Genomic DNA, 20733 nt, shown 5'->3' with positions numbered 1-20733 from the left:
AACAATTGCTGAATAGGTACCTGAAGAACCAGAGACTCCTTATCACTTTCTATTCGGGAAAGTCTTTCCTGGTAGTGGTCACCCCCACTCAGAGAGATGTGCCCGTTGGACTGCAGGGACAAAGGGAAAATATGGATTAGACAAAGAACCATAAAAGAAGTGATCTTTTTAAAAGTGCAGACATAGGCGAGTGGTACACAGTAGAGTGCGGATTGGGCCGCATTTTTCTGTCTGAGCCTGGCCCACGTCCGACAGGCACTAAGATATTTATATCTGAGCCTAACACTTAAAATCTCATTTTATTCATACCAATGACAAATGTACGTTTGTTTGTGTGGAAAGACCGCTTATATTAAACAACTGTGGCAATTGGATATGTCAACAGATGAGCGCATCGGCGCACACGGGGCCACAAGAGCACGTAAACAAAGTGTACGTGTTTCATTTTCACACCTACGTAAGCAAATTTCTGCACACAAGAAGATTAGGTGTTAGGGTAACATTTTAAATGTATTTAATTACAAAAACAAACCTTTGTATCAAGTGAAACAGGGCCAATGGCTATGTACATAATAAGCTATTTTAAATTCAAAATGTTCACTGCCTAATCACGCTGATGTTATCACTTCTAAATATCTTTCCGAAACCGGCCCATTGGGCTCAGGTCGGGTATCCATCCTCTAGTACACAGGTAGGTTAATATATTGCTGCTTGCGGCGCCTATAAATGATCACATCAAAATGTGACTGGCTGCATTGCTTTACCCCGCACAAACAACACCTTACATGGCTGAAGAGGAGGCTCACATTCAGATGGTTGTGCACAGAGTAACTTACAGCATTACACAAAAACTCTGGCATTTACCTGGCCCGCAGCCATTGCTCTCCCAGACACCACTCTAGTTCCCAAGAAGTCAGCAAGTTTAATGCAGAATTCTGGCTGTGACATTGACAACACCAACATTGCATCTTGCATTCCCAGAGAACTCAGCAGAGGAGGACAGTCATGTTTTTGCTTAGCAAACAAGTTGTCTACTTTCACACAGGACTGTTTGCCCACGCTTGCCTGCACTCATAGATATCAGAAGCAAACCAGATGTGCTAAAGCTTTTTTGCAGCACATTCTGTTCAACAGACAAAAACTCCATGGTGACACAACTTAAACTGATTCAGACAGTGGAAGTGTTCCTTCCTTCAGTTCAACATTTTATTTCTTTTTAGGTCCAGATAAACCAGTAATTTGACATTACCAGGGAAACTGACCTAACCCGAGACTACAGTATTCTGTAGAAAAGGGAAAAAAAAAGTAAATGTAACTGTATTTTATGATTTTCAGTTCCAGTTATTACGCTCAAAGATTAACATTAAAAATGCTTTCCTACATGTATATCTTACCAGATGACCATGGAGCCACTCAACCAGACTGTCAGCTGTGGAGTCAGGGATCTGGCAGCGTAGACTCTCCCTTTCCTCTGTGTCCATCAACTCCAGGACGCTCCTCAGGTCTTCCAAAAGATGAAGCGCCCGCAGGTTGCCCATGAAAGGAGAAGTGGGTGACTGGCAGTCATACAGCCCATTGGAGTAGTCCAGAGCCTTGGAGCCTGAGGTAAAGAAGCACCACAGATAAGAGAGGCAAACATTAGGAGGAGCTAGAATAAAAAAAATAAAAAAAAGACACACTAATGTACCATGATTGAAGCGTACATTGCAACAACTCACTGCAGCATACACGGGACAAGACTTTAAAGGAGAATTACGGCCAATTTTTATGTTAATCTTGATCGTTATAAATATGCAGCTACCTCATGCATGCACGATTAGCTGCAGCTACGACAAGCTCCCACTGAACTAAAACAGCAGTTGTCAGGGCACGTTTTAGAGTGCCTATGTGCCTCTTAACAGACACAAAATGCAATTAAAACGTCTGTGCAACATGAACAGGGCCCTTGCGTGACAACAATATGCTTTTTTAACTCAGACATTGTTTAAATTCCCCTACCCTGTCTTGATCCGGCCGATAGCTAGCTTGCCCTGTTTGCTGCTAGCTGTTAGCTGTTGTTCGTGATAAGTGTGTTCAGCCGGCTTCTGTGAAAATCATCAAGCAGCAGTTCCGAGTTCATCCATTTTGCATGTGATTGATCTGATGTTGGTGAGTAGGCGGCTTGGCAGTGTCGATCTGTGTGGTAGTTCCCTTAGTCGCGCTAGCAGGCCCGATCGATTAACGTAAAAAAAATGTCCGGAATTTTCCTCAATTAAACCATTGCTTGAATGCATTACTAATAAAACTCGAGATGACCATTAATGCCATAGGTTTGACATCTGATATTCCGGGGCCACATCCAGTGTTCCTGAAGTCCTTTGCAAAACTACAGTATGTCAATTATGTCAAATTTTCCATTGGTACACAAGTGGGTATTTATACAAATATACCCACATGAGAACATTGGTAAACATATCTAAAAGTCACACTGTTTTCTAATTTAGCACAAAATGAATCCTAAAGCCGTTCGAACAAACATGGAGCTCCAGACATCCTGTGATGTCCATTTAAAATGTCAGCTCTGCAACCAACCATAACAAGATAAACTTTTATCAATGTTGACTCAACCTGAAAGAGTTTTATATCAGAGACTATGTTGCTTAATGCTTTGACACAACTATAAAACAATATAACATATAAATGATGTTCAGGCTTAGTGCTGTGGGATAACTTTACCTGCTATAATGCCATCCATCTGCTCCAGGGCAGCTGCCAACATGTCGCTGGCATCAGCCATCATCTTCAGTCACTAACAAACCTTGACGGACCAATGACATGTAAAAACCAAGCAATAACACATCAAACAAAAACAAAACAGGAATTTAAAAATAAAACATCCATGATTATTGTGACTATTAACTCAACAGCGTGGCTGATAATCACAGTTTAGTCTATGGAATAACAATCCTTGTAGCAGCTGCTCTGTGTGCTCAAGATACGGATATCAACAGTGTAAGAAAAGGGTCAAACCCAGAAAAGCAGTTATAGTGGTGGTCAGCTTTCTAGGCAAAGAAAAGGCCTGTAATGTTGGCGTTAAGCATGTGATTACAAAAGGTTCCCACCCAGGAATTAGGCTGCAACTGCGGTACATCCTTTACAACCGTCAATGCCTAAAAAAAGGACAGTGGCTGCTAAAATAGCATGTTTGTGAAATGTGTTTGACTTGACGAGCACAGATGAGCCAAGCTAGATATGTAAGCAAGATATGTGAAAAAACAAAAAGTGCCCCATCTAAACAGTTACATGATAACCAAAAGGTCTGGGGCAGCTAAAAAACGAGACTGAAACAAATACAACTGAAAGAAAACGATGTGCTCAGCTGTGCTGTCCTACCTTCTTGAGCTCTATTCTGCAGAGATCTTATGTTATTTTGTCAGAGCAACTAATAAAAGGATTTCAGAACATCAATCAGGCCATTTGAATGTCCTGCCAATAAGACACTGGACACTCTGTTTGGAGCGGAGATACATTTTAGTGTCCTAGTCTTGGACATCTGCCCAAGCAGCACAACAGGCCCTTTATCTTTGAATGTTTAATCAAAAGGCTCTGCTGTATATTCACGCATGCTTAAACATGCACTCATACACACACACACAGGCAGACACACAGACATGCACACGCACTTTAATCAGCTGCCTCACATCCTGGGAGTGCCCGACACTGGGACGTAGCACCATTAACAAACTTTATGGAAACCACCCACAGACTTAACACTGTTATTTCAGCATTCCGGTGGGCTCATTTTCCATTATGTGTATAAAAAAAAGAAAAACGCATGCACTAAAACATGAGAATTGTCAGAACAGCACACAGTAGACTGAGAGGAGATGAGAGGAACCAGAATGTCATCGGTCAGCTCCATCGTAAACCGTTTAGTGGTTTCCAACAGTTAAATTCTGAATGCTCCTCTCAGGTTGCCTATAGTAACTTAAAGAAGGCAGGATTACATTTATTTACAAAAGAAAAGAGTTTATAATGTCCTGCTAGCATTTTAATTTTACTCTAATTTCACCCCACTGCAAATAGCTGTACAATTGCTAATACAAAATATCAATCATTATTCAGTTTTTAATACATATTCTGCTTATACACTGCGTGTATATTATTCTAACTATTATAATGTCACTGCTACTACATTGCACAAATTTGTACATGTTGTTCATACACTGTTCATATTACACAGCCATATTTATGCTGCTCTAATAACATTGCAATATATTTCTTGTTCTGCCCATGCACCACCTGTCTATACTTGAATATCAATTTGCACTTTCCTGCTTTTTTTGTACTTCTGGTTTGATGCTAACTGTCTTTGTTGTCTTTGTACTTGTACTCTGCACAATGATAATAAAGTTAAATCTAATCTAAAATATTGTAATACTCAAAGGGGGGAAATATGTATTCAGGGAAGACTTTCATTATTGTGACATCTCTGAAACTGTATCCATGAAAAAACAATGAGAAGGAGCATAACCAACTCACTACACTTTAACAACAAATATTTAGTAGAATTCAGTCTTTTTTCTTTAAGATTATTTTCTTGGCATTTTCGGCCTTTATTTTTATAAATATTTTTGAATATTTTTATAAAATTATAGGACAGCTGAAGCAAGCAAAGGGCCACAAGTTGGAGTCAAACCAGCCCGCTGCGTCAAGAATATATGGGCGCCTGCTCCACCAACTGAGCAATCTGGGCGCCCGGATTCAGTCTTTAACAGTGTGTAACAAAGACAGAGTTTGGCTCATGATGACTCAAACTGGAATGAAGGCCTGTGGGGCATCCCCCTCAAAAACCTGAGTCAGCTCTTCTCTCACAGCAGAAAGGCAAATATGGGTAAGGTTAACACATGGCTTTTAGCAAACAGACTTCAAACACATCAGGCCAAGACCAGACATGCTGCTGGGCAACCTGCTGTCCATGTGTCAATCACTGCTAAACAAGAGTAAAGACTGTGAGCAATGTCATGGCATCATCCTGGATTGATTGGACATAAGAGTCCAGAAAGATCTCAGCACAAAGGAGGCCTAATTACAGAGGAGTGCACTCTGTCCTCAAGTCCTGGGACAGGATATGTAAAAACAAGAGGGTTGTCAGACAGGGTGACTTTACCTGCATCGTCTTTACTAAACAAAAGAGTGTGGTTTAGAGTATTTCGGGGGCGCAACAAATTATTTTTTTCTTGATTAATTCATTAATTGTTTGTCAATAAATAGTCAAAAAATGCCCATTTTGATTTCAAGAGGATATCGCATTACATTGCTCGTTCTGTCCAACCAACAGTCTAAAACACCCAAAACATTGTGTTAACTTACACATGACAAAGAACAGCAGCAAATCCTCACATTAGAGCAGCTGGTGCCAGTTGGCAGTTTTGCTAGAAACCTGATCAATAAGACAGTTATAAGCATATTATTTTTCTCCTAATCCACTTATTGATGGTCGTTTACATTTTTGTAAATTAATAGAGCATCATGGAGGATATATTGGTACCTGTATTGGCCCCTTAAGTGTGTCTTCAGTAAGCTTGTTATCAAAGGAGATATCTTAAAAATCCCAACAAGCACGCATCACTCTCAAAAACAAAGTCTCACTGTCTGCTCTTCTATAAGCACCACTTACATCAACCAAAACACAGAGAAGGCTATTGTTCATGGTAGTGGGGTATTTTGACTAAGAGGCATGAGAAGACAAAGACAGAAAAAAGCAGTGCTACGCTACAGTACACATGGCAATTGCAACAACACCTGTCTGCAAAATCTTTTCAGACCCAAGAGCCTCAAAACCAAAAGAAGAAGATAATGCATTCAAAACACAACATTGCCCTTCGGTGAAAACAGCCATATAATTCATGGAGACATGCAGAGAATAATGAATACAAGGGAGAGAGTGGACCACTATAATGGCTTTTCAAATCCTTCAGCTCTGATCCCTTCAGGCAGCGACGGCCATCATAACCGATTCTCACTGGAAACTCTACAGAGAGCTCAAGTGTTCCTGGTAAAAAAAAGAAGAAAAAAAAAAAAGATTCTTGTAATTCCTCAGGCCCGAATGGCCAGTCAACTATACTCTTGCACACACACAGGAAATAGAAACAAAAAAGAAGCCTCAGGGCCACTTGTTTCAGTGGGGAGAAAGTGTTTACAGCAGCCATGCAACAGGCTTTAACAGCCTGTGTTGAGAGTTGCACTAGTGTTTAAAAGGCCCAGGGATAGAGGAATTTAAAAAACAGGCATAAATCACACAGCCGTTTTTGCTTTCTTATTCTTTTTTTAAACTAGGTATCATTTAACAATGTCTATTTCTGAGGACATGAGGGGATAGATCCAAGTCTCACCACATAATGACACTTTCCATGTCTTGAGTCATGCAGGCTTTGAGTCAGTCTTTACCTTCACACAATGTTTCCATGAGAAACCATTTCTGGTTTGCGTACCTCATTCTGTTTTACCGCCAACCATGAATGCTCTATTCAGCTCTGAAAACCTTAAAAATGTTTAAGGGTAACAAGGGCAAGCTTTTCTTTAGATATCATCTAGGCGGGCACTAACCATATTCAATGAGTCATATACAAAATTCTTAAAATTGTTCTATTATGAGCAAATAGTCTGCTGTGACTTAATCTTGCTGCAGGGTTACTGTCTCCAAGTTTAGGTAGCATGAAATTAAGCGGTGCAGTAAACATGCTGTGGGCCGCTGTTTCACTGTGTGTAGAAACACAGTCAGGGCATTCCCCCGCCGCCGGCAGGGCGCTGCTATGGAATAACCTGAAGCTATTTCAAACCTGAGTGGGCAGGCAAATACATCATCACTAATTTGATACTACCAAACAAAGAGGCCTATATGAAAACAAGATGTGGATGCAAAGCTGAGGGAGCCTTTTTTTTGTTCTCTCTTTAGACTCACTGGAACTAACAATTAAGAAACCAAAAAGGCATCTGTGCAAGTTTTGGAAATAAAAGAGCTTCAATGTGATAAAATCTTCAAGACTTTTTCCTGCTTGTATATATGCAAAAGACCATAGCTGCAATGAATTTATGTTGGACAGCAGCACACATTCTTTTCAGATTAGTCATGGCTGCACTGCTTGCACCATCACAACTGTAGTAGTTATCTGTCTTTGACATTTATGGAAAAAGCAATGAAACACTGATCAGTACACATGTGGTACAGGGGGTTAGGTTATGTTAATCCACACAGTTTAAGGTGTTGCTGTGGACAAGATTACCCAGCATCACTTCGTATCAGCAAAACAACTAAAACAGTTGCTTATTGCCGTTTGGCAGGCAGACTAACGTTTTTTTTTTTTTTTTGCATTATCCCTGAAGAAATCCCCTTTTCTGCAGTAAAGGTGAAAAGAAGAGTCATGGGGGCTTCCTTAAAAACTAGACAATTATCAACATTTTGAAGGAGTTAAATCACAATATCTCAACTTAAATACCACACTTAGGTTTGACACAGCATAACTTCATAAAGTCTCCCACACTGCAGAGAAAGGAGCAACAAAAGGCCAACATTATTATTGAACTGATGGGTATACTGTGGGCTGAGGCAGTCTTTACCTCGAGCGAGGGAGAAAGAGAGAAAGAGAAAGAGAGAGAGAGAGAGAGAGAGAGAGAGAGAGAGAGAGAGAGAGAGAGATAATCTAGTATGTGGTTTTCAGACAATACAGTAGTTTTGGTAAGCATTTGAGAAAAGGAGGCAAAACTGTTTAAAGAGGTCGACTGGAGGGCAATACTACAGCTGATCAAATGTCATAGCTTAAAAAAGACAATAAACTCTGCAGTAGCTTAGTTTACGCGGTCTGTGCCAATTCTAGCTATCTAGATCATTTATTCGGTAACATTACAAACAATGTCACCAATCAGCACCACCTCAAGGTAACATCAAACCAGATGAAGTGTAAAGTTAGTGTATTCAAAAAAAGGTGGCCCCAGGCACTGGGAGCAAGTACACCACCATGTCCGACACAGTCTGGAGCTGTGGCAAAGCCATAAACCAACTTTAGACTGACTTTCTCACGTCAGAAACCTTTAACTCCTCCGTTCCATGCAGACAGTCTTGTTGACCAGATTTAACTGTTATCACTGTATCGTTAGGCTGAGACGTAACAGTAGTTAGTTAGCATTAAATAAAGTGAAAACATAAGACAATTTGCTCTCAATGTTGTCCTACCGTACCGAATGCAAAACAAGTGAAATAAAAGTGAACATTAACCAGCATAGCTAAACTAACTAACGTTATAGTGAACTTTCGGGCGAGCCTAACCAAACTGAATGTCCACTCGAAGTCCCAGGACCATTTTAAAAACAAGATAATACAATTTCACAGTGAGAAAAAGACTAAAAAGTGGCCTTACCGTGAGCCACAACAGCCGGTTGTTTCGACTAACGTTAAATGTTAGCGACTCATAAACCCAAGTTAGTGGAAATAATAAATCACAGCCGAAGCATCAACTTCATCAATATCACTTACCGACTATTTGCTCAAAGAAGCTTTTGGGGTTTCCGTTAGTTTGTTTATTCTATTGTTTACAAAAACTCCACATCGCTTGGTTTCTGAACGTCTCCGTGCCCACCAGTACTACCCCCGTTCGTCCACATCGCTACGCCATGATGTGGAAGTGACAGGGTTGTTGGAAAACTTGGAACGTCACGGCAGGAAAATCCCGCCCACATTACTGCCTGGATTGGTCAGGAAGCAGGAAACTTTTACATGATGAGAGTTTTGTCGCATTCACTGTGGCATGGGAAATCTGGCATATGAGAGATTCCTGGTGTGTAAATCCTCTCACTGTTGACGTCAGCTTTTTTAAATAAGCTTTATTTTTATGGGTTTATTTATCCGTGTGTAAACTGACCAGGAACACCCACAGTCAACAGTCGTTAAATGGGCCTACACGTCTTGAGCATGATGAAGCAGGCAACTTGCAATTTCTGCTGAACCTTGAAAGCAGCATATTCTAAGTCTGGGAGATGCCTGTGTGTTTTAAGCACAGCACAGGCGACATCAAGTGGTTTGTAAGTCTCTGTGGTGGAAGAATGACATCATGTATACAATGTATGTATACAAATACAAGCAAACTTTTTGAATTCAAAGTTTTCTTAAACTAAAAGTACACAAGCATTGACAGCAACATTTACTTAAGTATTTAAAAGCAAAAGGAGCCTACTAATATGCAGAAGGGCCTGTGCTGACTGTTACGTTACACATTATATTATTGGATTATGGTATGTATTAACATTTAAGTATCAACTTGATGCTGTAGCAGATCAAGGAGCATGATTATGGAGCTAGTTTAAACAACTTGGTAGTTTTATTTAAGAACACTGCATCATATTTCTATTAATCAGGTGATGTATTGTTGGTAAATTCTAAATCTACAAAGCTCTCTTAACTTATAAAAAGTCTTAACTATAGCTATTTGATATATGTAGTGGAGTAAAAAGTACAATATTTCCATCTAAAGTGAAGTGGAAAGAAAAGTATTATTATATTATTTTGAAAATAATGCAGATGTGAATTGAATACCAAGTTCACGAAGGGCAGATGTTACAGGACCTTGGACAGTCAAGAGAAACTGAGAGCTACTGTAAACATGTTTACCTAAAACAGCTGTCCTACTCCCAAAGCTGTATTTTTTCCCCTTCTTTTTACAGTATGTTTTGGGCGTTTTGAGCACCATAATCGAGTGCCATCTAGTTCCATTAAAAAGGAGAGAAGGCAAACATCTCTTTGGCTGATATTTCCAAAACTAGCAGCATCCAAATCATCTAGACTGATAAATAACACTACAGGCAAGAGGAAAACGTGTCTTGATTTTGGGGTGAACTGTCCCTTTAACTATTACCGAGCTCAACAAAACTGGCCAGGGGCTTACTTAGATTTCTACTGGAATGCTTCAATGGACCTTTTTTGCTGTTGAATCAAAAAAGTGTTGGCCAAACATGTCTATAATAAAGTGTTGAAAAGCTAACTAATAAATGATCAATACCATTAGAAGTTTAAATCATATAACCCCCAGATGAATTTAGGAAAAATGAAATAAACGCTGACTCAAATGCTGTCCCAAACATTCCCTAAACCATCGGATCATGTTTACGGACATTATTGAGCCCTTGTCTTTTTCTTAAAATCATGCCAATATACAGTAATTAAAATAAATTAAAATTTATGTGATGTGAAAGTACAGGCAAAGGGCAGGCGGATACATACACCAACACAACCACACACTTCTAGTGGGCCAATAGGGATGATGGAGAGGAATTACTTTTGTATTAGTCTACACATTGTTAATTTCATACAGGAGATGCAAATAGACACAGGGAAACAGAAATGATCAAAACTACATCAAATGATGCAGCAAATAAACCCTATTGAACAATATCTACAATATCTACATTTGTTTAGTGCTCTAAATTACTCAGACTGTTATTTCATGTGTCACAGGGAATAGAAACTGTGTTTCTGCAACAATTCCTGGAGATTTCCAATCCAAACATTGACTAGTTAATTTTGCTGCTCCCAGTGAATAGAATGCCCCCATTCAGGTCAACCATGGGTCCCCAATGTGCTGTCACTCCTCAGGGTCCTTTCCACCTTCACAGTGCTAGGATCACATTCCAGCATTTCCCTGATCCAATCATCATTCAGCGCTCCCTCTGTGAACTCCTCCAGACTGATGATGGCTACAGACATAACAAGGACAGACAGAGACAAAGAGCAGAGGACAAACTCTATCAATATCATTTGGTTCTGTTCCCTTCTTAGATCTTGTGTTAGATACTTTACCTCAGCTTTGGCTATGTGCTTATATGACTAACCTATATCTCTTAGATCCTGTGACTGAATAACAATCTTAGACTCAGAGTCTTGTCCCAACTAGTAAGATACATATTATTGTAGGCTTATATTACAGAATTGCCAAATGCATTTAGAGTTACATTTTTCATTATGTTTCTGACCTAGAGGTGTAAGTCACAAGTTATGATATAAGATTGACTCTTTTGACAACCATACAATATTTGCTGATATCATAAAGTCTGCAACAATCCGTTTCATTCATATCAACTTACTAAAAATAAAATTAAAAAAAGTAAAATATGTGACAATTTAATTACTGAGCTCAACACATTTAAGTGAAAACAATATTTAAAAAGGGAATAAACATAGTCCTCCTGTTGTTCACTATAAAGTGACACATTTTCTAACAGTTGATCTTTTTTTAGGGTATTTTAAAGGTATATGTACCTTCTTCTGCAGTAACATAGCCATAAATTGTAATTTCCCCATAGGAGATCAATAAAGAGTATAAATTATATTAAATAAACTCTATGAGGAGAGTTTATTGAAGGTGAAAAATCTTTGCCTCACCGTTTTTGTCTTTATCTAATCGCATAAATATCCTGTTGGTACATTCTTCAGCTGTCAGTGGGTTGGGTTTGGTTAAAGCAGCGGCTACATTCATCTTATACACAGCCTGCATACAAAAGGAAACACACCTGTTGAACTGAAAGATGCAGCAACTGTGGTATCATCCTTTGATTAGGAGGACACAGAAAAGCAGACACACCTGCGTAATCTCCATCATTTCCTCCCTTGTAATTGCTCCGTCTCCATCTTTGTCATAGAGCTTAAATGACCACCGCAGCTTCTCTACAGCAGAACCTTCAATAAGCATGCTGATGGCCATAACGTACTCCCTGAAATCAACCACCCCATCCTGTGGAAAAGTGAACTTTGTTATTTTACTTTTGTTGGTTATTGTAACTTTAGGAAAGGCATTAAGTTATGTTCCTGTTACAGCTGTAGAAAGGTTTTCCTTCCAGACTCACGAGTAGTGTGCTTACCCCATTATTGTCCAATGTGCGGAATATCTCCTCTGCATACTCGGCAGACTCACTGCCCACTGTTCCATTGCAGAAATGCCTTTGAAACTCATGTAGAGTGATCAACCCACTTGGACATTCATTAATAAATGTTCTATCACATAAAGACAAATAACACATTTGTTTAATAAAAAGGTTGAACAATACAAGTTGTTGTGACATACAAGAAGCATAGAGGCAATTTGGGTTAAGGGTCAGACCAGGAGAAACATGTAATTTAAATTAAGAATTAAGAGAATTAACACCAACCTATCCTCTCTGTGGAGATTACCGGTCTCTGAAAGCTTGTTTACACCCTGGGACCTAATTGCTTAGGTAATTAGGCTAAATGAATGTGAACCACTTTCCTACAAATGGCAAAGTGAAACTAATCAGCAGTGTCAATCAAGAGTTTACTACCAAATACAGACATGAGGAGAAAATAATGAATAGGATTTGTATATTTCTCTGGGAAATAAAATATTCTGAATAACATAAAGACACCTAAGCTCCTTGAACGTTGCTTAAAAATCAGCAGTTTAAGCAGCATCCATACAGTAGTAGCTATGCATCTTAAGTTTTCACAGCCCGGAGAGGAGTCTTGAACATCTCCACTCCCTCCAAAACAGGCTATTCTACCTGAATACACACAGAGCGTGGAATTAATTATCAGCTTTTCTGTAAAAAATTGTTAAAAGCCAGAAGAAACTCTTACCTGAACCAATCGTACAGCTCAGTGACATAAGATCCCCCTCCACGACAGGGCAGAGTAGCAGCTTGGCCCATTCTGTAAAGGAGCAATAGCTCTGGAATCACCACTGACTTTATATACACAACAAATCCCAGCTTATGCCATGCTTTCCTAATTGCACAAACCACATTTGTAAAATAACTTAAAGCTTATCTCCTCGAGGGGGGGTGTAAGTAGAAGGCAAATGTAATTACTTAATGAAGAATGAAATCAGCAGAATGAAAAGTGACTCGAGCTTAATAAAACATTTACAATTCAGTGTGACTGTTCACAAAGTGTGGTTACTGTCCTTCTGTTCAATCCAAATATAAATATCTGAAAATATGCCCCAAAGTTCCTGTTGAGAGTTTAGTAAAGTATATTTATTAACAACCTGACAACCTGGGATGACAGCCCAGACATGTTGATAGTATAGCAGCAATAAACAAATCTCATGTATGCTGATGACTTGACTATTGTATCTCCTATCAGTGCGGGGTTTCTGAAGTTGTTGTAATACATGTTCCAATTATGGTGTTGAATTTGATGTGAAATATAATGCCAAATAGAGTTTGGTTATGATCTGTAGAGTGAAAGAGGATAAGGACCTTATTTTGCCATCTTTCCATCTGTCTGGGAAAAGGCTAACTGTTGGTTTCAAAATTAAGTATTTGGGTCACATCTTAACAGATTAAATGTCAGATGATGAGGAAATGGAAGCATATTGCACTGCTTTTTATACTGCCCCCTTGTGGGTCATGTTCAAAAAGGCAAGCTTCAACCCATATGGGATTACTTTTTTTTTTTTTCCCCAAAGGGACCGTGAGGCTAACAAGACACAGTAAGTGATTCCACCGGGGACAAAAAATCAAACGAGAATGAAATTATAAAGTGGCAGGAAGTGGTACAATGGAGGCAGTACCAAGCTCCACAATAGCCCAATATATAAGGCTAATGACCTTCCTCCTGTGCAGTGACAGTTGGCTGGCTGTCACCAGTCTGTCTGAGCTTCCTAGCCTAGTGTAATGAAACATTTCAAAAACCAACAATAAATAATTTTAATAAAAAGTACTGTTTTATGTTAAATGAAGATAGAAGCAAAAACATGACCTCTTAGCAAGGTTTATCACTCAGTCAACACCAAATAAGCTGAAGTAGGAGCATTGTTTTAGCTTTCTAGCAAAACTTCAGCTACAACAGTGCAATGATTAAACAAGAACAGGTTCAAAAAAATAATACAAAGTGGACTAGTTGGCTTTAAAAAAGACCAGCCTGTGTCTATGGCACGGCCCTGTAGCTTTGCTTGTTTGGTTAGTTAGTAGGTGCTGAAGCCGACATGTACAACTCCAGTTTTATCTGAAAACGCTTCCACTTCATCCATGATGTGCACAGTATGCATCAAGTTAATCCAATGATACATTTTAGCCCTCCTTTCAGTCTGCGGAGGTTGCCAGGTGGGAGGCGGCCTCCATAAGCACACACAGGTTTGTCGAGTGTCCGAGCAGACAAGTCCAAGGCACTACGAACACAAGGAGGAGGGTCCATGCGAGGTCAGCTGCTCCATCCACTGGCTACTCGTAATTCAAGCATTAGAAACAAAAGACGGTATTCTTCACGATTAAAAGGTAAGAAAACAGAACTTGTGACCTGGTGATCATCGATTAAATCCCCAGACCAACAAGATAAAAATTTGGGTGGAGAAAATGAAAGACCAGTGCTTGTCCCTCCCTAATTACCATCACTGAGGTGCCCTTGAGCAAGGCCCTTAACCTTAAAACCGCTTTGGTGGAGTTGCTCAGTGGCCAAAGGATCAGACTGTGGTTGTACTGGGCAGCTTCCAGGTATGAATGTTTGCAACTGTGTGAATGTTAACAGGGTGTTCCTGCAAAAGAGAGGCTGCCTCTCAGTGAACTTTCCCTGAAGCCCTAAAAAAAAAATATATATATATATTATTTGAAAGTCCCCCAGAGAAGACTACGAAAGTGGCTCGAGATATCAATATGAATGATGCCATGGTTTAAAAGCTACACAGTGCCATATTGTATATTTGACTTATTGGTTGAGGTAATGATGAAAGGAGGTAAGATACAGATACGCAGTCCAAACACTTAACAGGAATTTAGCATTAAGTTAAAACCCACTGTACTGACTTCACTCCATGTGAGCCTCCAGCAATTCACAAAACTCTAAATTGTACAGGTAAAAGAAATGTGATAAATGTAACATAGAAATAAAAAAAATCTGTGCAAAATAATGACAATTTAGCTTGACTTTAGTATGTTCTAATTTTTTCCACAAGCGGGGAAGTGTACTAAAGCGCTTACATTTTTTAAACAAGCCAATAGAATGCATTTTTTTAACTGAACCTTTGTGTAAAAACATAAGGTCTGTATTATTGGGCATCATCTAGACTTCTACTGCCTTTCAAACATTACTGTGTGACAATAATTTAACATACTTGGGTAAGTTTTTACCTTACATCAAACCATAGGCCCATCAGACAGCCACACTAACAGATCCTCACCATGGCTATAAATGTTCCGCTTGTAAAATCCAAGGTACGCTACAGCAAAGATGGTCGAAAACAAAACTCTACATGACGTACATAAATAAAAAAAAAAGGGATCATTCAAGTTTTCACCAAATATATAAAGATATAAAAAGGTACGCAGTATAGTCGTGTATCTTCTGGGGTTTTTGAGTCATGCATGAGTAACAGATTACATGGAGGGAGAAAGGAATATACCTTCAAACTTAGAATTTATGGAATGTAGCTCTGCATAGCATAATAACTTAAATATGGTATGCATGATGACGTGTGCCTCTGACAAGCACATAAAACATGTCTTTTGAAAGACTGCCCGTGCATAATAGTACATGAAAAAAACTGCTTAAGCTATGGCTTACTTGCAAGATTATACAGCTGACCATAACTGTAAGAACACGCAGGAAAACAAAACTCTGTATCAATGTACAGTATGTAGGGAAGCATGTAAGGTGTGATTCGAGCCAGGAAATGATTCGAGCCAGGGCACATTAAATTTCAGGGCAGCCAATATTTTTGTACTAAATTTCAATAGAAGTATATACCAAAAAACTAAAATATTCTTCCTAGGCAAAGTATCCCTTTAAGACAGATATGGCTTGAAGACATGGTGTTTGCAACCATACCAAATCCACCCATAGATACAATGTTCAAGTCAATGTACGAGAGAGGAACTGTTCGACTGTTTCTGTGAAAAATGTTCAGATACCGACAAGAGAAAATCTCTGAGTGGCACACTATTAGGTGACTCTCAAAGTTAGAGGTTATGGAAGTGTGGTCTGCCGTGGTACACTGGGTACCTACAGCTTGGATCCTGAGGGGTTAGAGAGACGGCCAGGTTGTTAAGGTGTCATCCCCAGCATAATTAAAACATACAGTACCTAACTAAAAGATCAAATTCAGTGCAAATTTCTTTTGCATTGTCACTCCCAACCTTCGTTCAAATGTAGGTGAAGGAGAAAATCCAGAGCCATCGCAACACAAGTCACCTTGTGAGGCCTCTTCAGCTAAACAGAGGATGACAGTAGAGGAGTAAGGAGAGCAGTGAGGACCAACGTTTCGGGGCAGTCGGCCGCTGTAAGGCTTTAGAGGCACATCATCCTCCTGAAGAAGGAAAGCAGGTGTCCCTTTTTTGTCTTTGATCCCACTCCCTGTAAGAGGAGCCACAAGAAGACCACACAGCTTATGCGGAAAAAGGTTTCTAATAAATAAAAAAGGTCCTGTAACTAAAAAGAATGCTTTCCTAAGTAAGAGCAAGCATTTAAACAGTTGTCAACACAAAAATAATGGCTGAGTGTTTTTCCGTGTGCAACAACATCACACCATTAGAGCAGATTCTATGAAGACCAGTGCATCTCTTCAACGTCCACAGCTTCGCCCAAGTTTGTGTCCGTCTCCAGGAGGCTCATGATCACTGCCATGGCTGCTTCGTCATTGCTAAGACTGCTAAGGCCCGGTCCAACCATGCTGTCCAAATCCAGCTGGGAATTCTCTACTGAGGTAAGATGGAGTGTAGGAAAAAGAGAAAAGAGGTGTTGGAGTTATAAGATGGAGAGGTGTTTTTATATATATATATATATATATATATATATATATATATATATATATATGCCCTCAAACACTCACAGCTTGGGCTACTGTACATACTGTAGTTACTTATTCTGTATTACCATAGTCAGTCTGTCCATACCTGTAGTAATAGACACTCATATAGGTACACACATACTGTATGTATATACTGATATATCATTCATACCTTGCACTCTGTATCATATGTTATTTATTCATACCGCAGCACGTTATTTATGTATTTAATCACTGCTTAAGCACTTCTGGTTAGACACTAACTACATTTTGTTGCTCTGTACTTAATATGGAATCTAATCTAATATACAATTTATAAATAAATAAGCTTATTAACAGGATCAGAAAGAGTACCCATGAGGGATTCTCCTCCTGAGAACGCAGCTCCTTGGGGCTCATCCTCTGAGCTGGACTTTCCTGGAATCTCCATGTCTGTAGCCCCTCCATTTGGCACCTAGAATGGAAAGGAGGAGCAAATTATAGTACAGCAACATGGCAGGAGTTTAGAAATTCACCACAATTTCCCAGAAACATGTTTCTCTTTTAGATTTGAAACATCTTGCACGGTTTTATTAAAAAAATAACTACATCGAAGGTAGCCCCAGTTTTCACATAGGTATATGAACAAGTGTCTACATCGGAGGAGAGGTTTATGAGGTTTTTATTTATCAAATGTTTGGGTATTGAGTAATTTCCTTAACATACCAAATTGTCTACTGCAAATATAAACATCATTTTGGAGATACATCTCACACCTTATTCAGGTAGGGACAGGTATTTTTACTGCATTTGGCCAAATATTGAGACAAAAAACTAATTTTATTGAAAACAGTTTTGGTGTCATTACAATGAACTTCATCTGAGGATTTCCACAAAGTAGCACTGTAGAAATTATACTCTAGTGTAGGCCTACATCTCCATGGACACTGCATACCTGTAAGCACACAGTAAATGGTTTATTAAAGCAGTGGTTCCCAACCTTTTTCGTTACGGGACCGCCTTTCTATTATTGAGTGACGACCCCAAACTAAATGGAAAAAAACCTATGGATATTTCATTTATATTCAATTCAGAACAGGTGATAGTGTGCACAATGAATCCAAATAGTGAAGGCAATAACTGCGGGACGTTTTTATTTTTCTATATTTTTTAACCCTGTAAAGCTTGACACATCAAAAAATAGCCAGAAGATTCTAATATTTAGAAACTGAGATATGTATTAGATACTCATGGGCAATCGCAACCTACAAATTCCCTACACATTTTTAACACAATTTAACTAATATAAATAATGGATTGTTAAGTAATTATACATTATTTAAAATAAGGAAGATATTTAATTAACATGAGTAATAATATAAATGTTATTCTTAACGTAACTTAATGAAAATTAGCATATATTTCCTGCCCGAAAGTGTGTGGAGGATTTAATGACAGCTGCCATTTTGAAAAGTAAAAAAAAAAAAAGAAAAAAAGAAAAAAAAAGAAAAGAAAGAAAGAAAGAAAAGAAAAGTCCTTCCACTGCTTGCAGTGGAATACTAATCCACTAGAGGGCAGAATACATGTATCAGATCATGTACAACAGGTGTTTAAGGAAATTATTGATCCTGAAACTTGCGTAGCAAATATGATACAAATGGTTCTATAGGGTTTAGAACTTTAAATGTATTTTGTATCTGTATGTATTTTTTCAATTGTAGGCTACAATGGCTTCTTTTGACAAATTCAGTGTTTACATTTCCCTGACAATTGTCCATCGTTCTATGAGCTCTTTGGTTGTTTTGACTGCATACTTTCTAATGCAGGGACGAGGCAGAGAGGGAAGGCTCTGTGAATATAGCAAAAACATACAGCTACACGGACTTACATTATTGCTGATTTGATTGGGAGTTAGTGGAGACTTATCCTGCGGTAGACTGAACGGGCTGATGCTCCCACTGGAAGATGAGGAGTTCATCCTGAAACAAAACAGTTCTTCAAGATAATCAAAGCAATAATAGCTAAAAGAAAATTACTAAATTGCTCTTTATTATTGTCTATTACCATGGAAATCCAGAGTTCTTTTTGATTTAGATTGTTTGCTCAGCAAGTTACTCTGGCATTGAGTAATGCTGCTCATTAACTATACCCTTGTGGCAAAACTGCACCAATCACATCGGTGTATCTGATAAATGCGGTCCAGAGGCGAGCTAAACAGATGACGACAGTTTTATCTACCAGTTAACTCCGCTGGTAGCTAAGCATGTGTAGTGGATACGTCACTCCTTGTGCGCTTGGTGCCGCCCCTCAAGATGGGCGACTTTCATTACTTGATGCCAGACCCCTAATCTTTCAGATTTGGGTCTGGAATTCCAGGCTAATTGTCTATCTTTAATAGTTATCTTTGTCCCGCCTACAAAAAGTAAAGAAGACTTTCCCTGTTGTGAGGACATACCTGTTGAAATCCAACAGTTCATTGGCAATCTGGGTCCCTATGCTTCCAGCGTAAATCATAGCTCCAGGTGTGGTGGAGATGCCTGGTATAACTTGAAGGGACTTGTTGCCATCTTCTAACAAACAAAAGTCAATCAAAAAAAGTGATGAGTGAAAGGTACAGACATGTGCTGTAACGTGAGCTTCAGCTAAACATCTCAGACTAATTTACCTTCTGAATTCTTGGAATTGCTCGACAGTTCCGACCGACTGGTTCGACTAGGATAATACCTTGTCGTGGGATGAGAAAACAAGTGAAGCTCAGATTAAGAGTGTCTACCTCAGGTACAAAACTATCTAGTTAAAGCACAGAGAGTGAAGCATATACTCACGATATAACTGTGTTAGTTGATACTATGTATTCTACTTCTTTGGTCCAGGGATTGACAAAACTAAACCACTGACTTTGCAGAGTGACGAAGGAACCAAATTTAGTTTTAAACTTATAGCAGTCTGTCTCTATTTTGTCTTTACTCCGCAGCACTGTGGAAGAAAAACAGTAAGAAGGAAGAAGTTAGAGCTCTAATCATTGGAAATGCATCATGCATTTAGGGCTGAGAACTTTATAATCACAGGACAAGCGGACATCAAATATGGGGAACCCATCGTGATGTTGCAACAGAGTGCGACCTACTGGAATAAACATATCAAGATGTGCAGAAATTCAGTAGGAAATTAATCCGCGCTTCAACACTCACAGAAATTAAAATGTCATTTAAATAGACGCACATAATAAAGATCCCAAGGCAACTAGAAAAAAACTGTGTGAGGTCCCTGATAAATGTCATTTACCTTTTCGATGTCTGTCAGCTAAATGTGGTAAGTCGTCTTGATGGAAGTACTCATAGCATGATGTCCCAAGCAATTCTTGGGGAAGATAACCAAGAATCGTTGTTGCTCTACGAGGGGGGGGGGGAATCATGTTAATATGAATTTCTTTTACACTACTGTATTATTTAGAATACTGTATACAATATGACATATTTACTGTTGACAAGTATCAAAGATGTTAGAAATGTCAATGGAAGATATTTGAAATTTTATCAAGGATTGTACATTATACTAACAAATATCATGCACCAAGAAACTACAACCCACCACCTCCCACCACCCACTTATTAAAATGTAATTCTACCTTTGATCGACAAAGGTGAATTTTCCGTCCATTGCATAGCGTGTGATGAACTCTATGGGTTTAACTCGGACCTCTCCATTAACCTGGGGAGATGAGTGGGAGTGGATGCGTCCCACCGCCACCAGGCAGCTGTAGTAGGAGCTATCCTGCTTGTCTGGCTCCCCACCCCCATCCACTTCCGAATGACTGTTAGGCCAGCTGCGCATGTAGCCTGTACAGTGGACCGTGCAGTACTTCTGGGACTCTGTAGGCACATGCAGATACAAATCACAAAAATAAATAAATCAATGTACAAACCCGATTCCAAAAAAGTTGGGACACTGTACAAATTGTGAATAAAAACAGAATGCAATGATGTGGAAG

General features: G+C 39.1%; 3 protein-coding genes across 8 annotated transcripts in view; all 3 read right to left on the bottom strand.

The window, feature by feature from the left end:
- Positions 1–8724, bottom strand: part of ppfibp1b (PPFIA binding protein 1b) — a 24740-nt gene extending 16016 nt beyond the window's left edge. The window contains exons 1-4 of the mRNA XM_034879042.1: positions 8513–8724; positions 2716–2797; positions 1395–1600; positions 12–110 (exon numbers count right to left, since the gene is read on the bottom strand). Coding sequence (XP_034734933.1) covers positions 12–110; positions 1395–1600; positions 2716–2779 — 369 coding nt within the window. The 5' untranslated portion in view covers positions 2780–2797; positions 8513–8724. The remainder of the gene's footprint in view (positions 1–11; positions 111–1394; positions 1601–2715; positions 2798–8512) is intronic.
- A 1731-nt stretch (positions 8725–10455) lies between these two features.
- On the bottom strand, positions 10456–12775 carry si:ch211-245j22.3 (uncharacterized protein LOC563798 homolog). Its single transcript, XM_034879043.1, has 5 exons — positions 12620–12775; positions 11887–12019; positions 11610–11759; positions 11411–11516; positions 10456–10725 (listed from the first exon to the last, which is right to left on the bottom strand). Exons 1-5 carry the CDS (start codon positions 12688–12690, stop codon positions 10589–10591), a joined length of 597 nt encoding a protein of 198 aa, XP_034734934.1. The 5' UTR covers positions 12691–12775; the 3' UTR covers positions 10456–10588.
- A 2873-nt stretch (positions 12776–15648) lies between these two features.
- The window catches only part of arntl2 (aryl hydrocarbon receptor nuclear translocator-like 2), a 15950-nt gene continuing 10865 nt past the window's right edge, over positions 15649–20733 (bottom strand). For 4 of the 6 annotated variants that reach the window (XM_034879208.1, XM_034879207.1, XM_034879205.1 and 1 more), the window contains 8 exons: positions 20371–20614; positions 20028–20134; positions 19568–19718; positions 19408–19466; positions 19198–19312; positions 18631–18721; positions 17118–17217; positions 15649–16674 (listed from right to left, as the gene is read on the bottom strand). In XM_034879208.1, the coding sequence (XP_034735099.1) occupies positions 16517–16674; positions 17118–17217; positions 18631–18721; positions 19198–19312; positions 19408–19466; positions 19568–19718; positions 20028–20134; positions 20371–20614 (1025 nt within the window). In that variant the 3' untranslated portion in view covers positions 15649–16516. The remainder of the gene's footprint in view (positions 16675–17117; positions 17218–18630; positions 18722–19197; positions 19313–19407; positions 19467–19567; positions 19719–20027; positions 20135–20370; positions 20615–20733) is intronic. The other 2 variants (XM_034879209.1, XM_034879206.1) reach the window with 1 other exon arrangement.

This window comes from Etheostoma cragini, chromosome 8, assembly GCF_013103735.1.
Source record: "Etheostoma cragini isolate CJK2018 chromosome 8, CSU_Ecrag_1.0, whole genome shotgun sequence".
Classification (NCBI taxonomy): Eukaryota; Metazoa; Chordata; class Actinopteri; order Perciformes; family Percidae; genus Etheostoma; species Etheostoma cragini.
The sequence above is the reverse complement of the archived record's forward strand: the minus strand, read 5'-3'. Positions and strand labels throughout refer to the sequence as shown.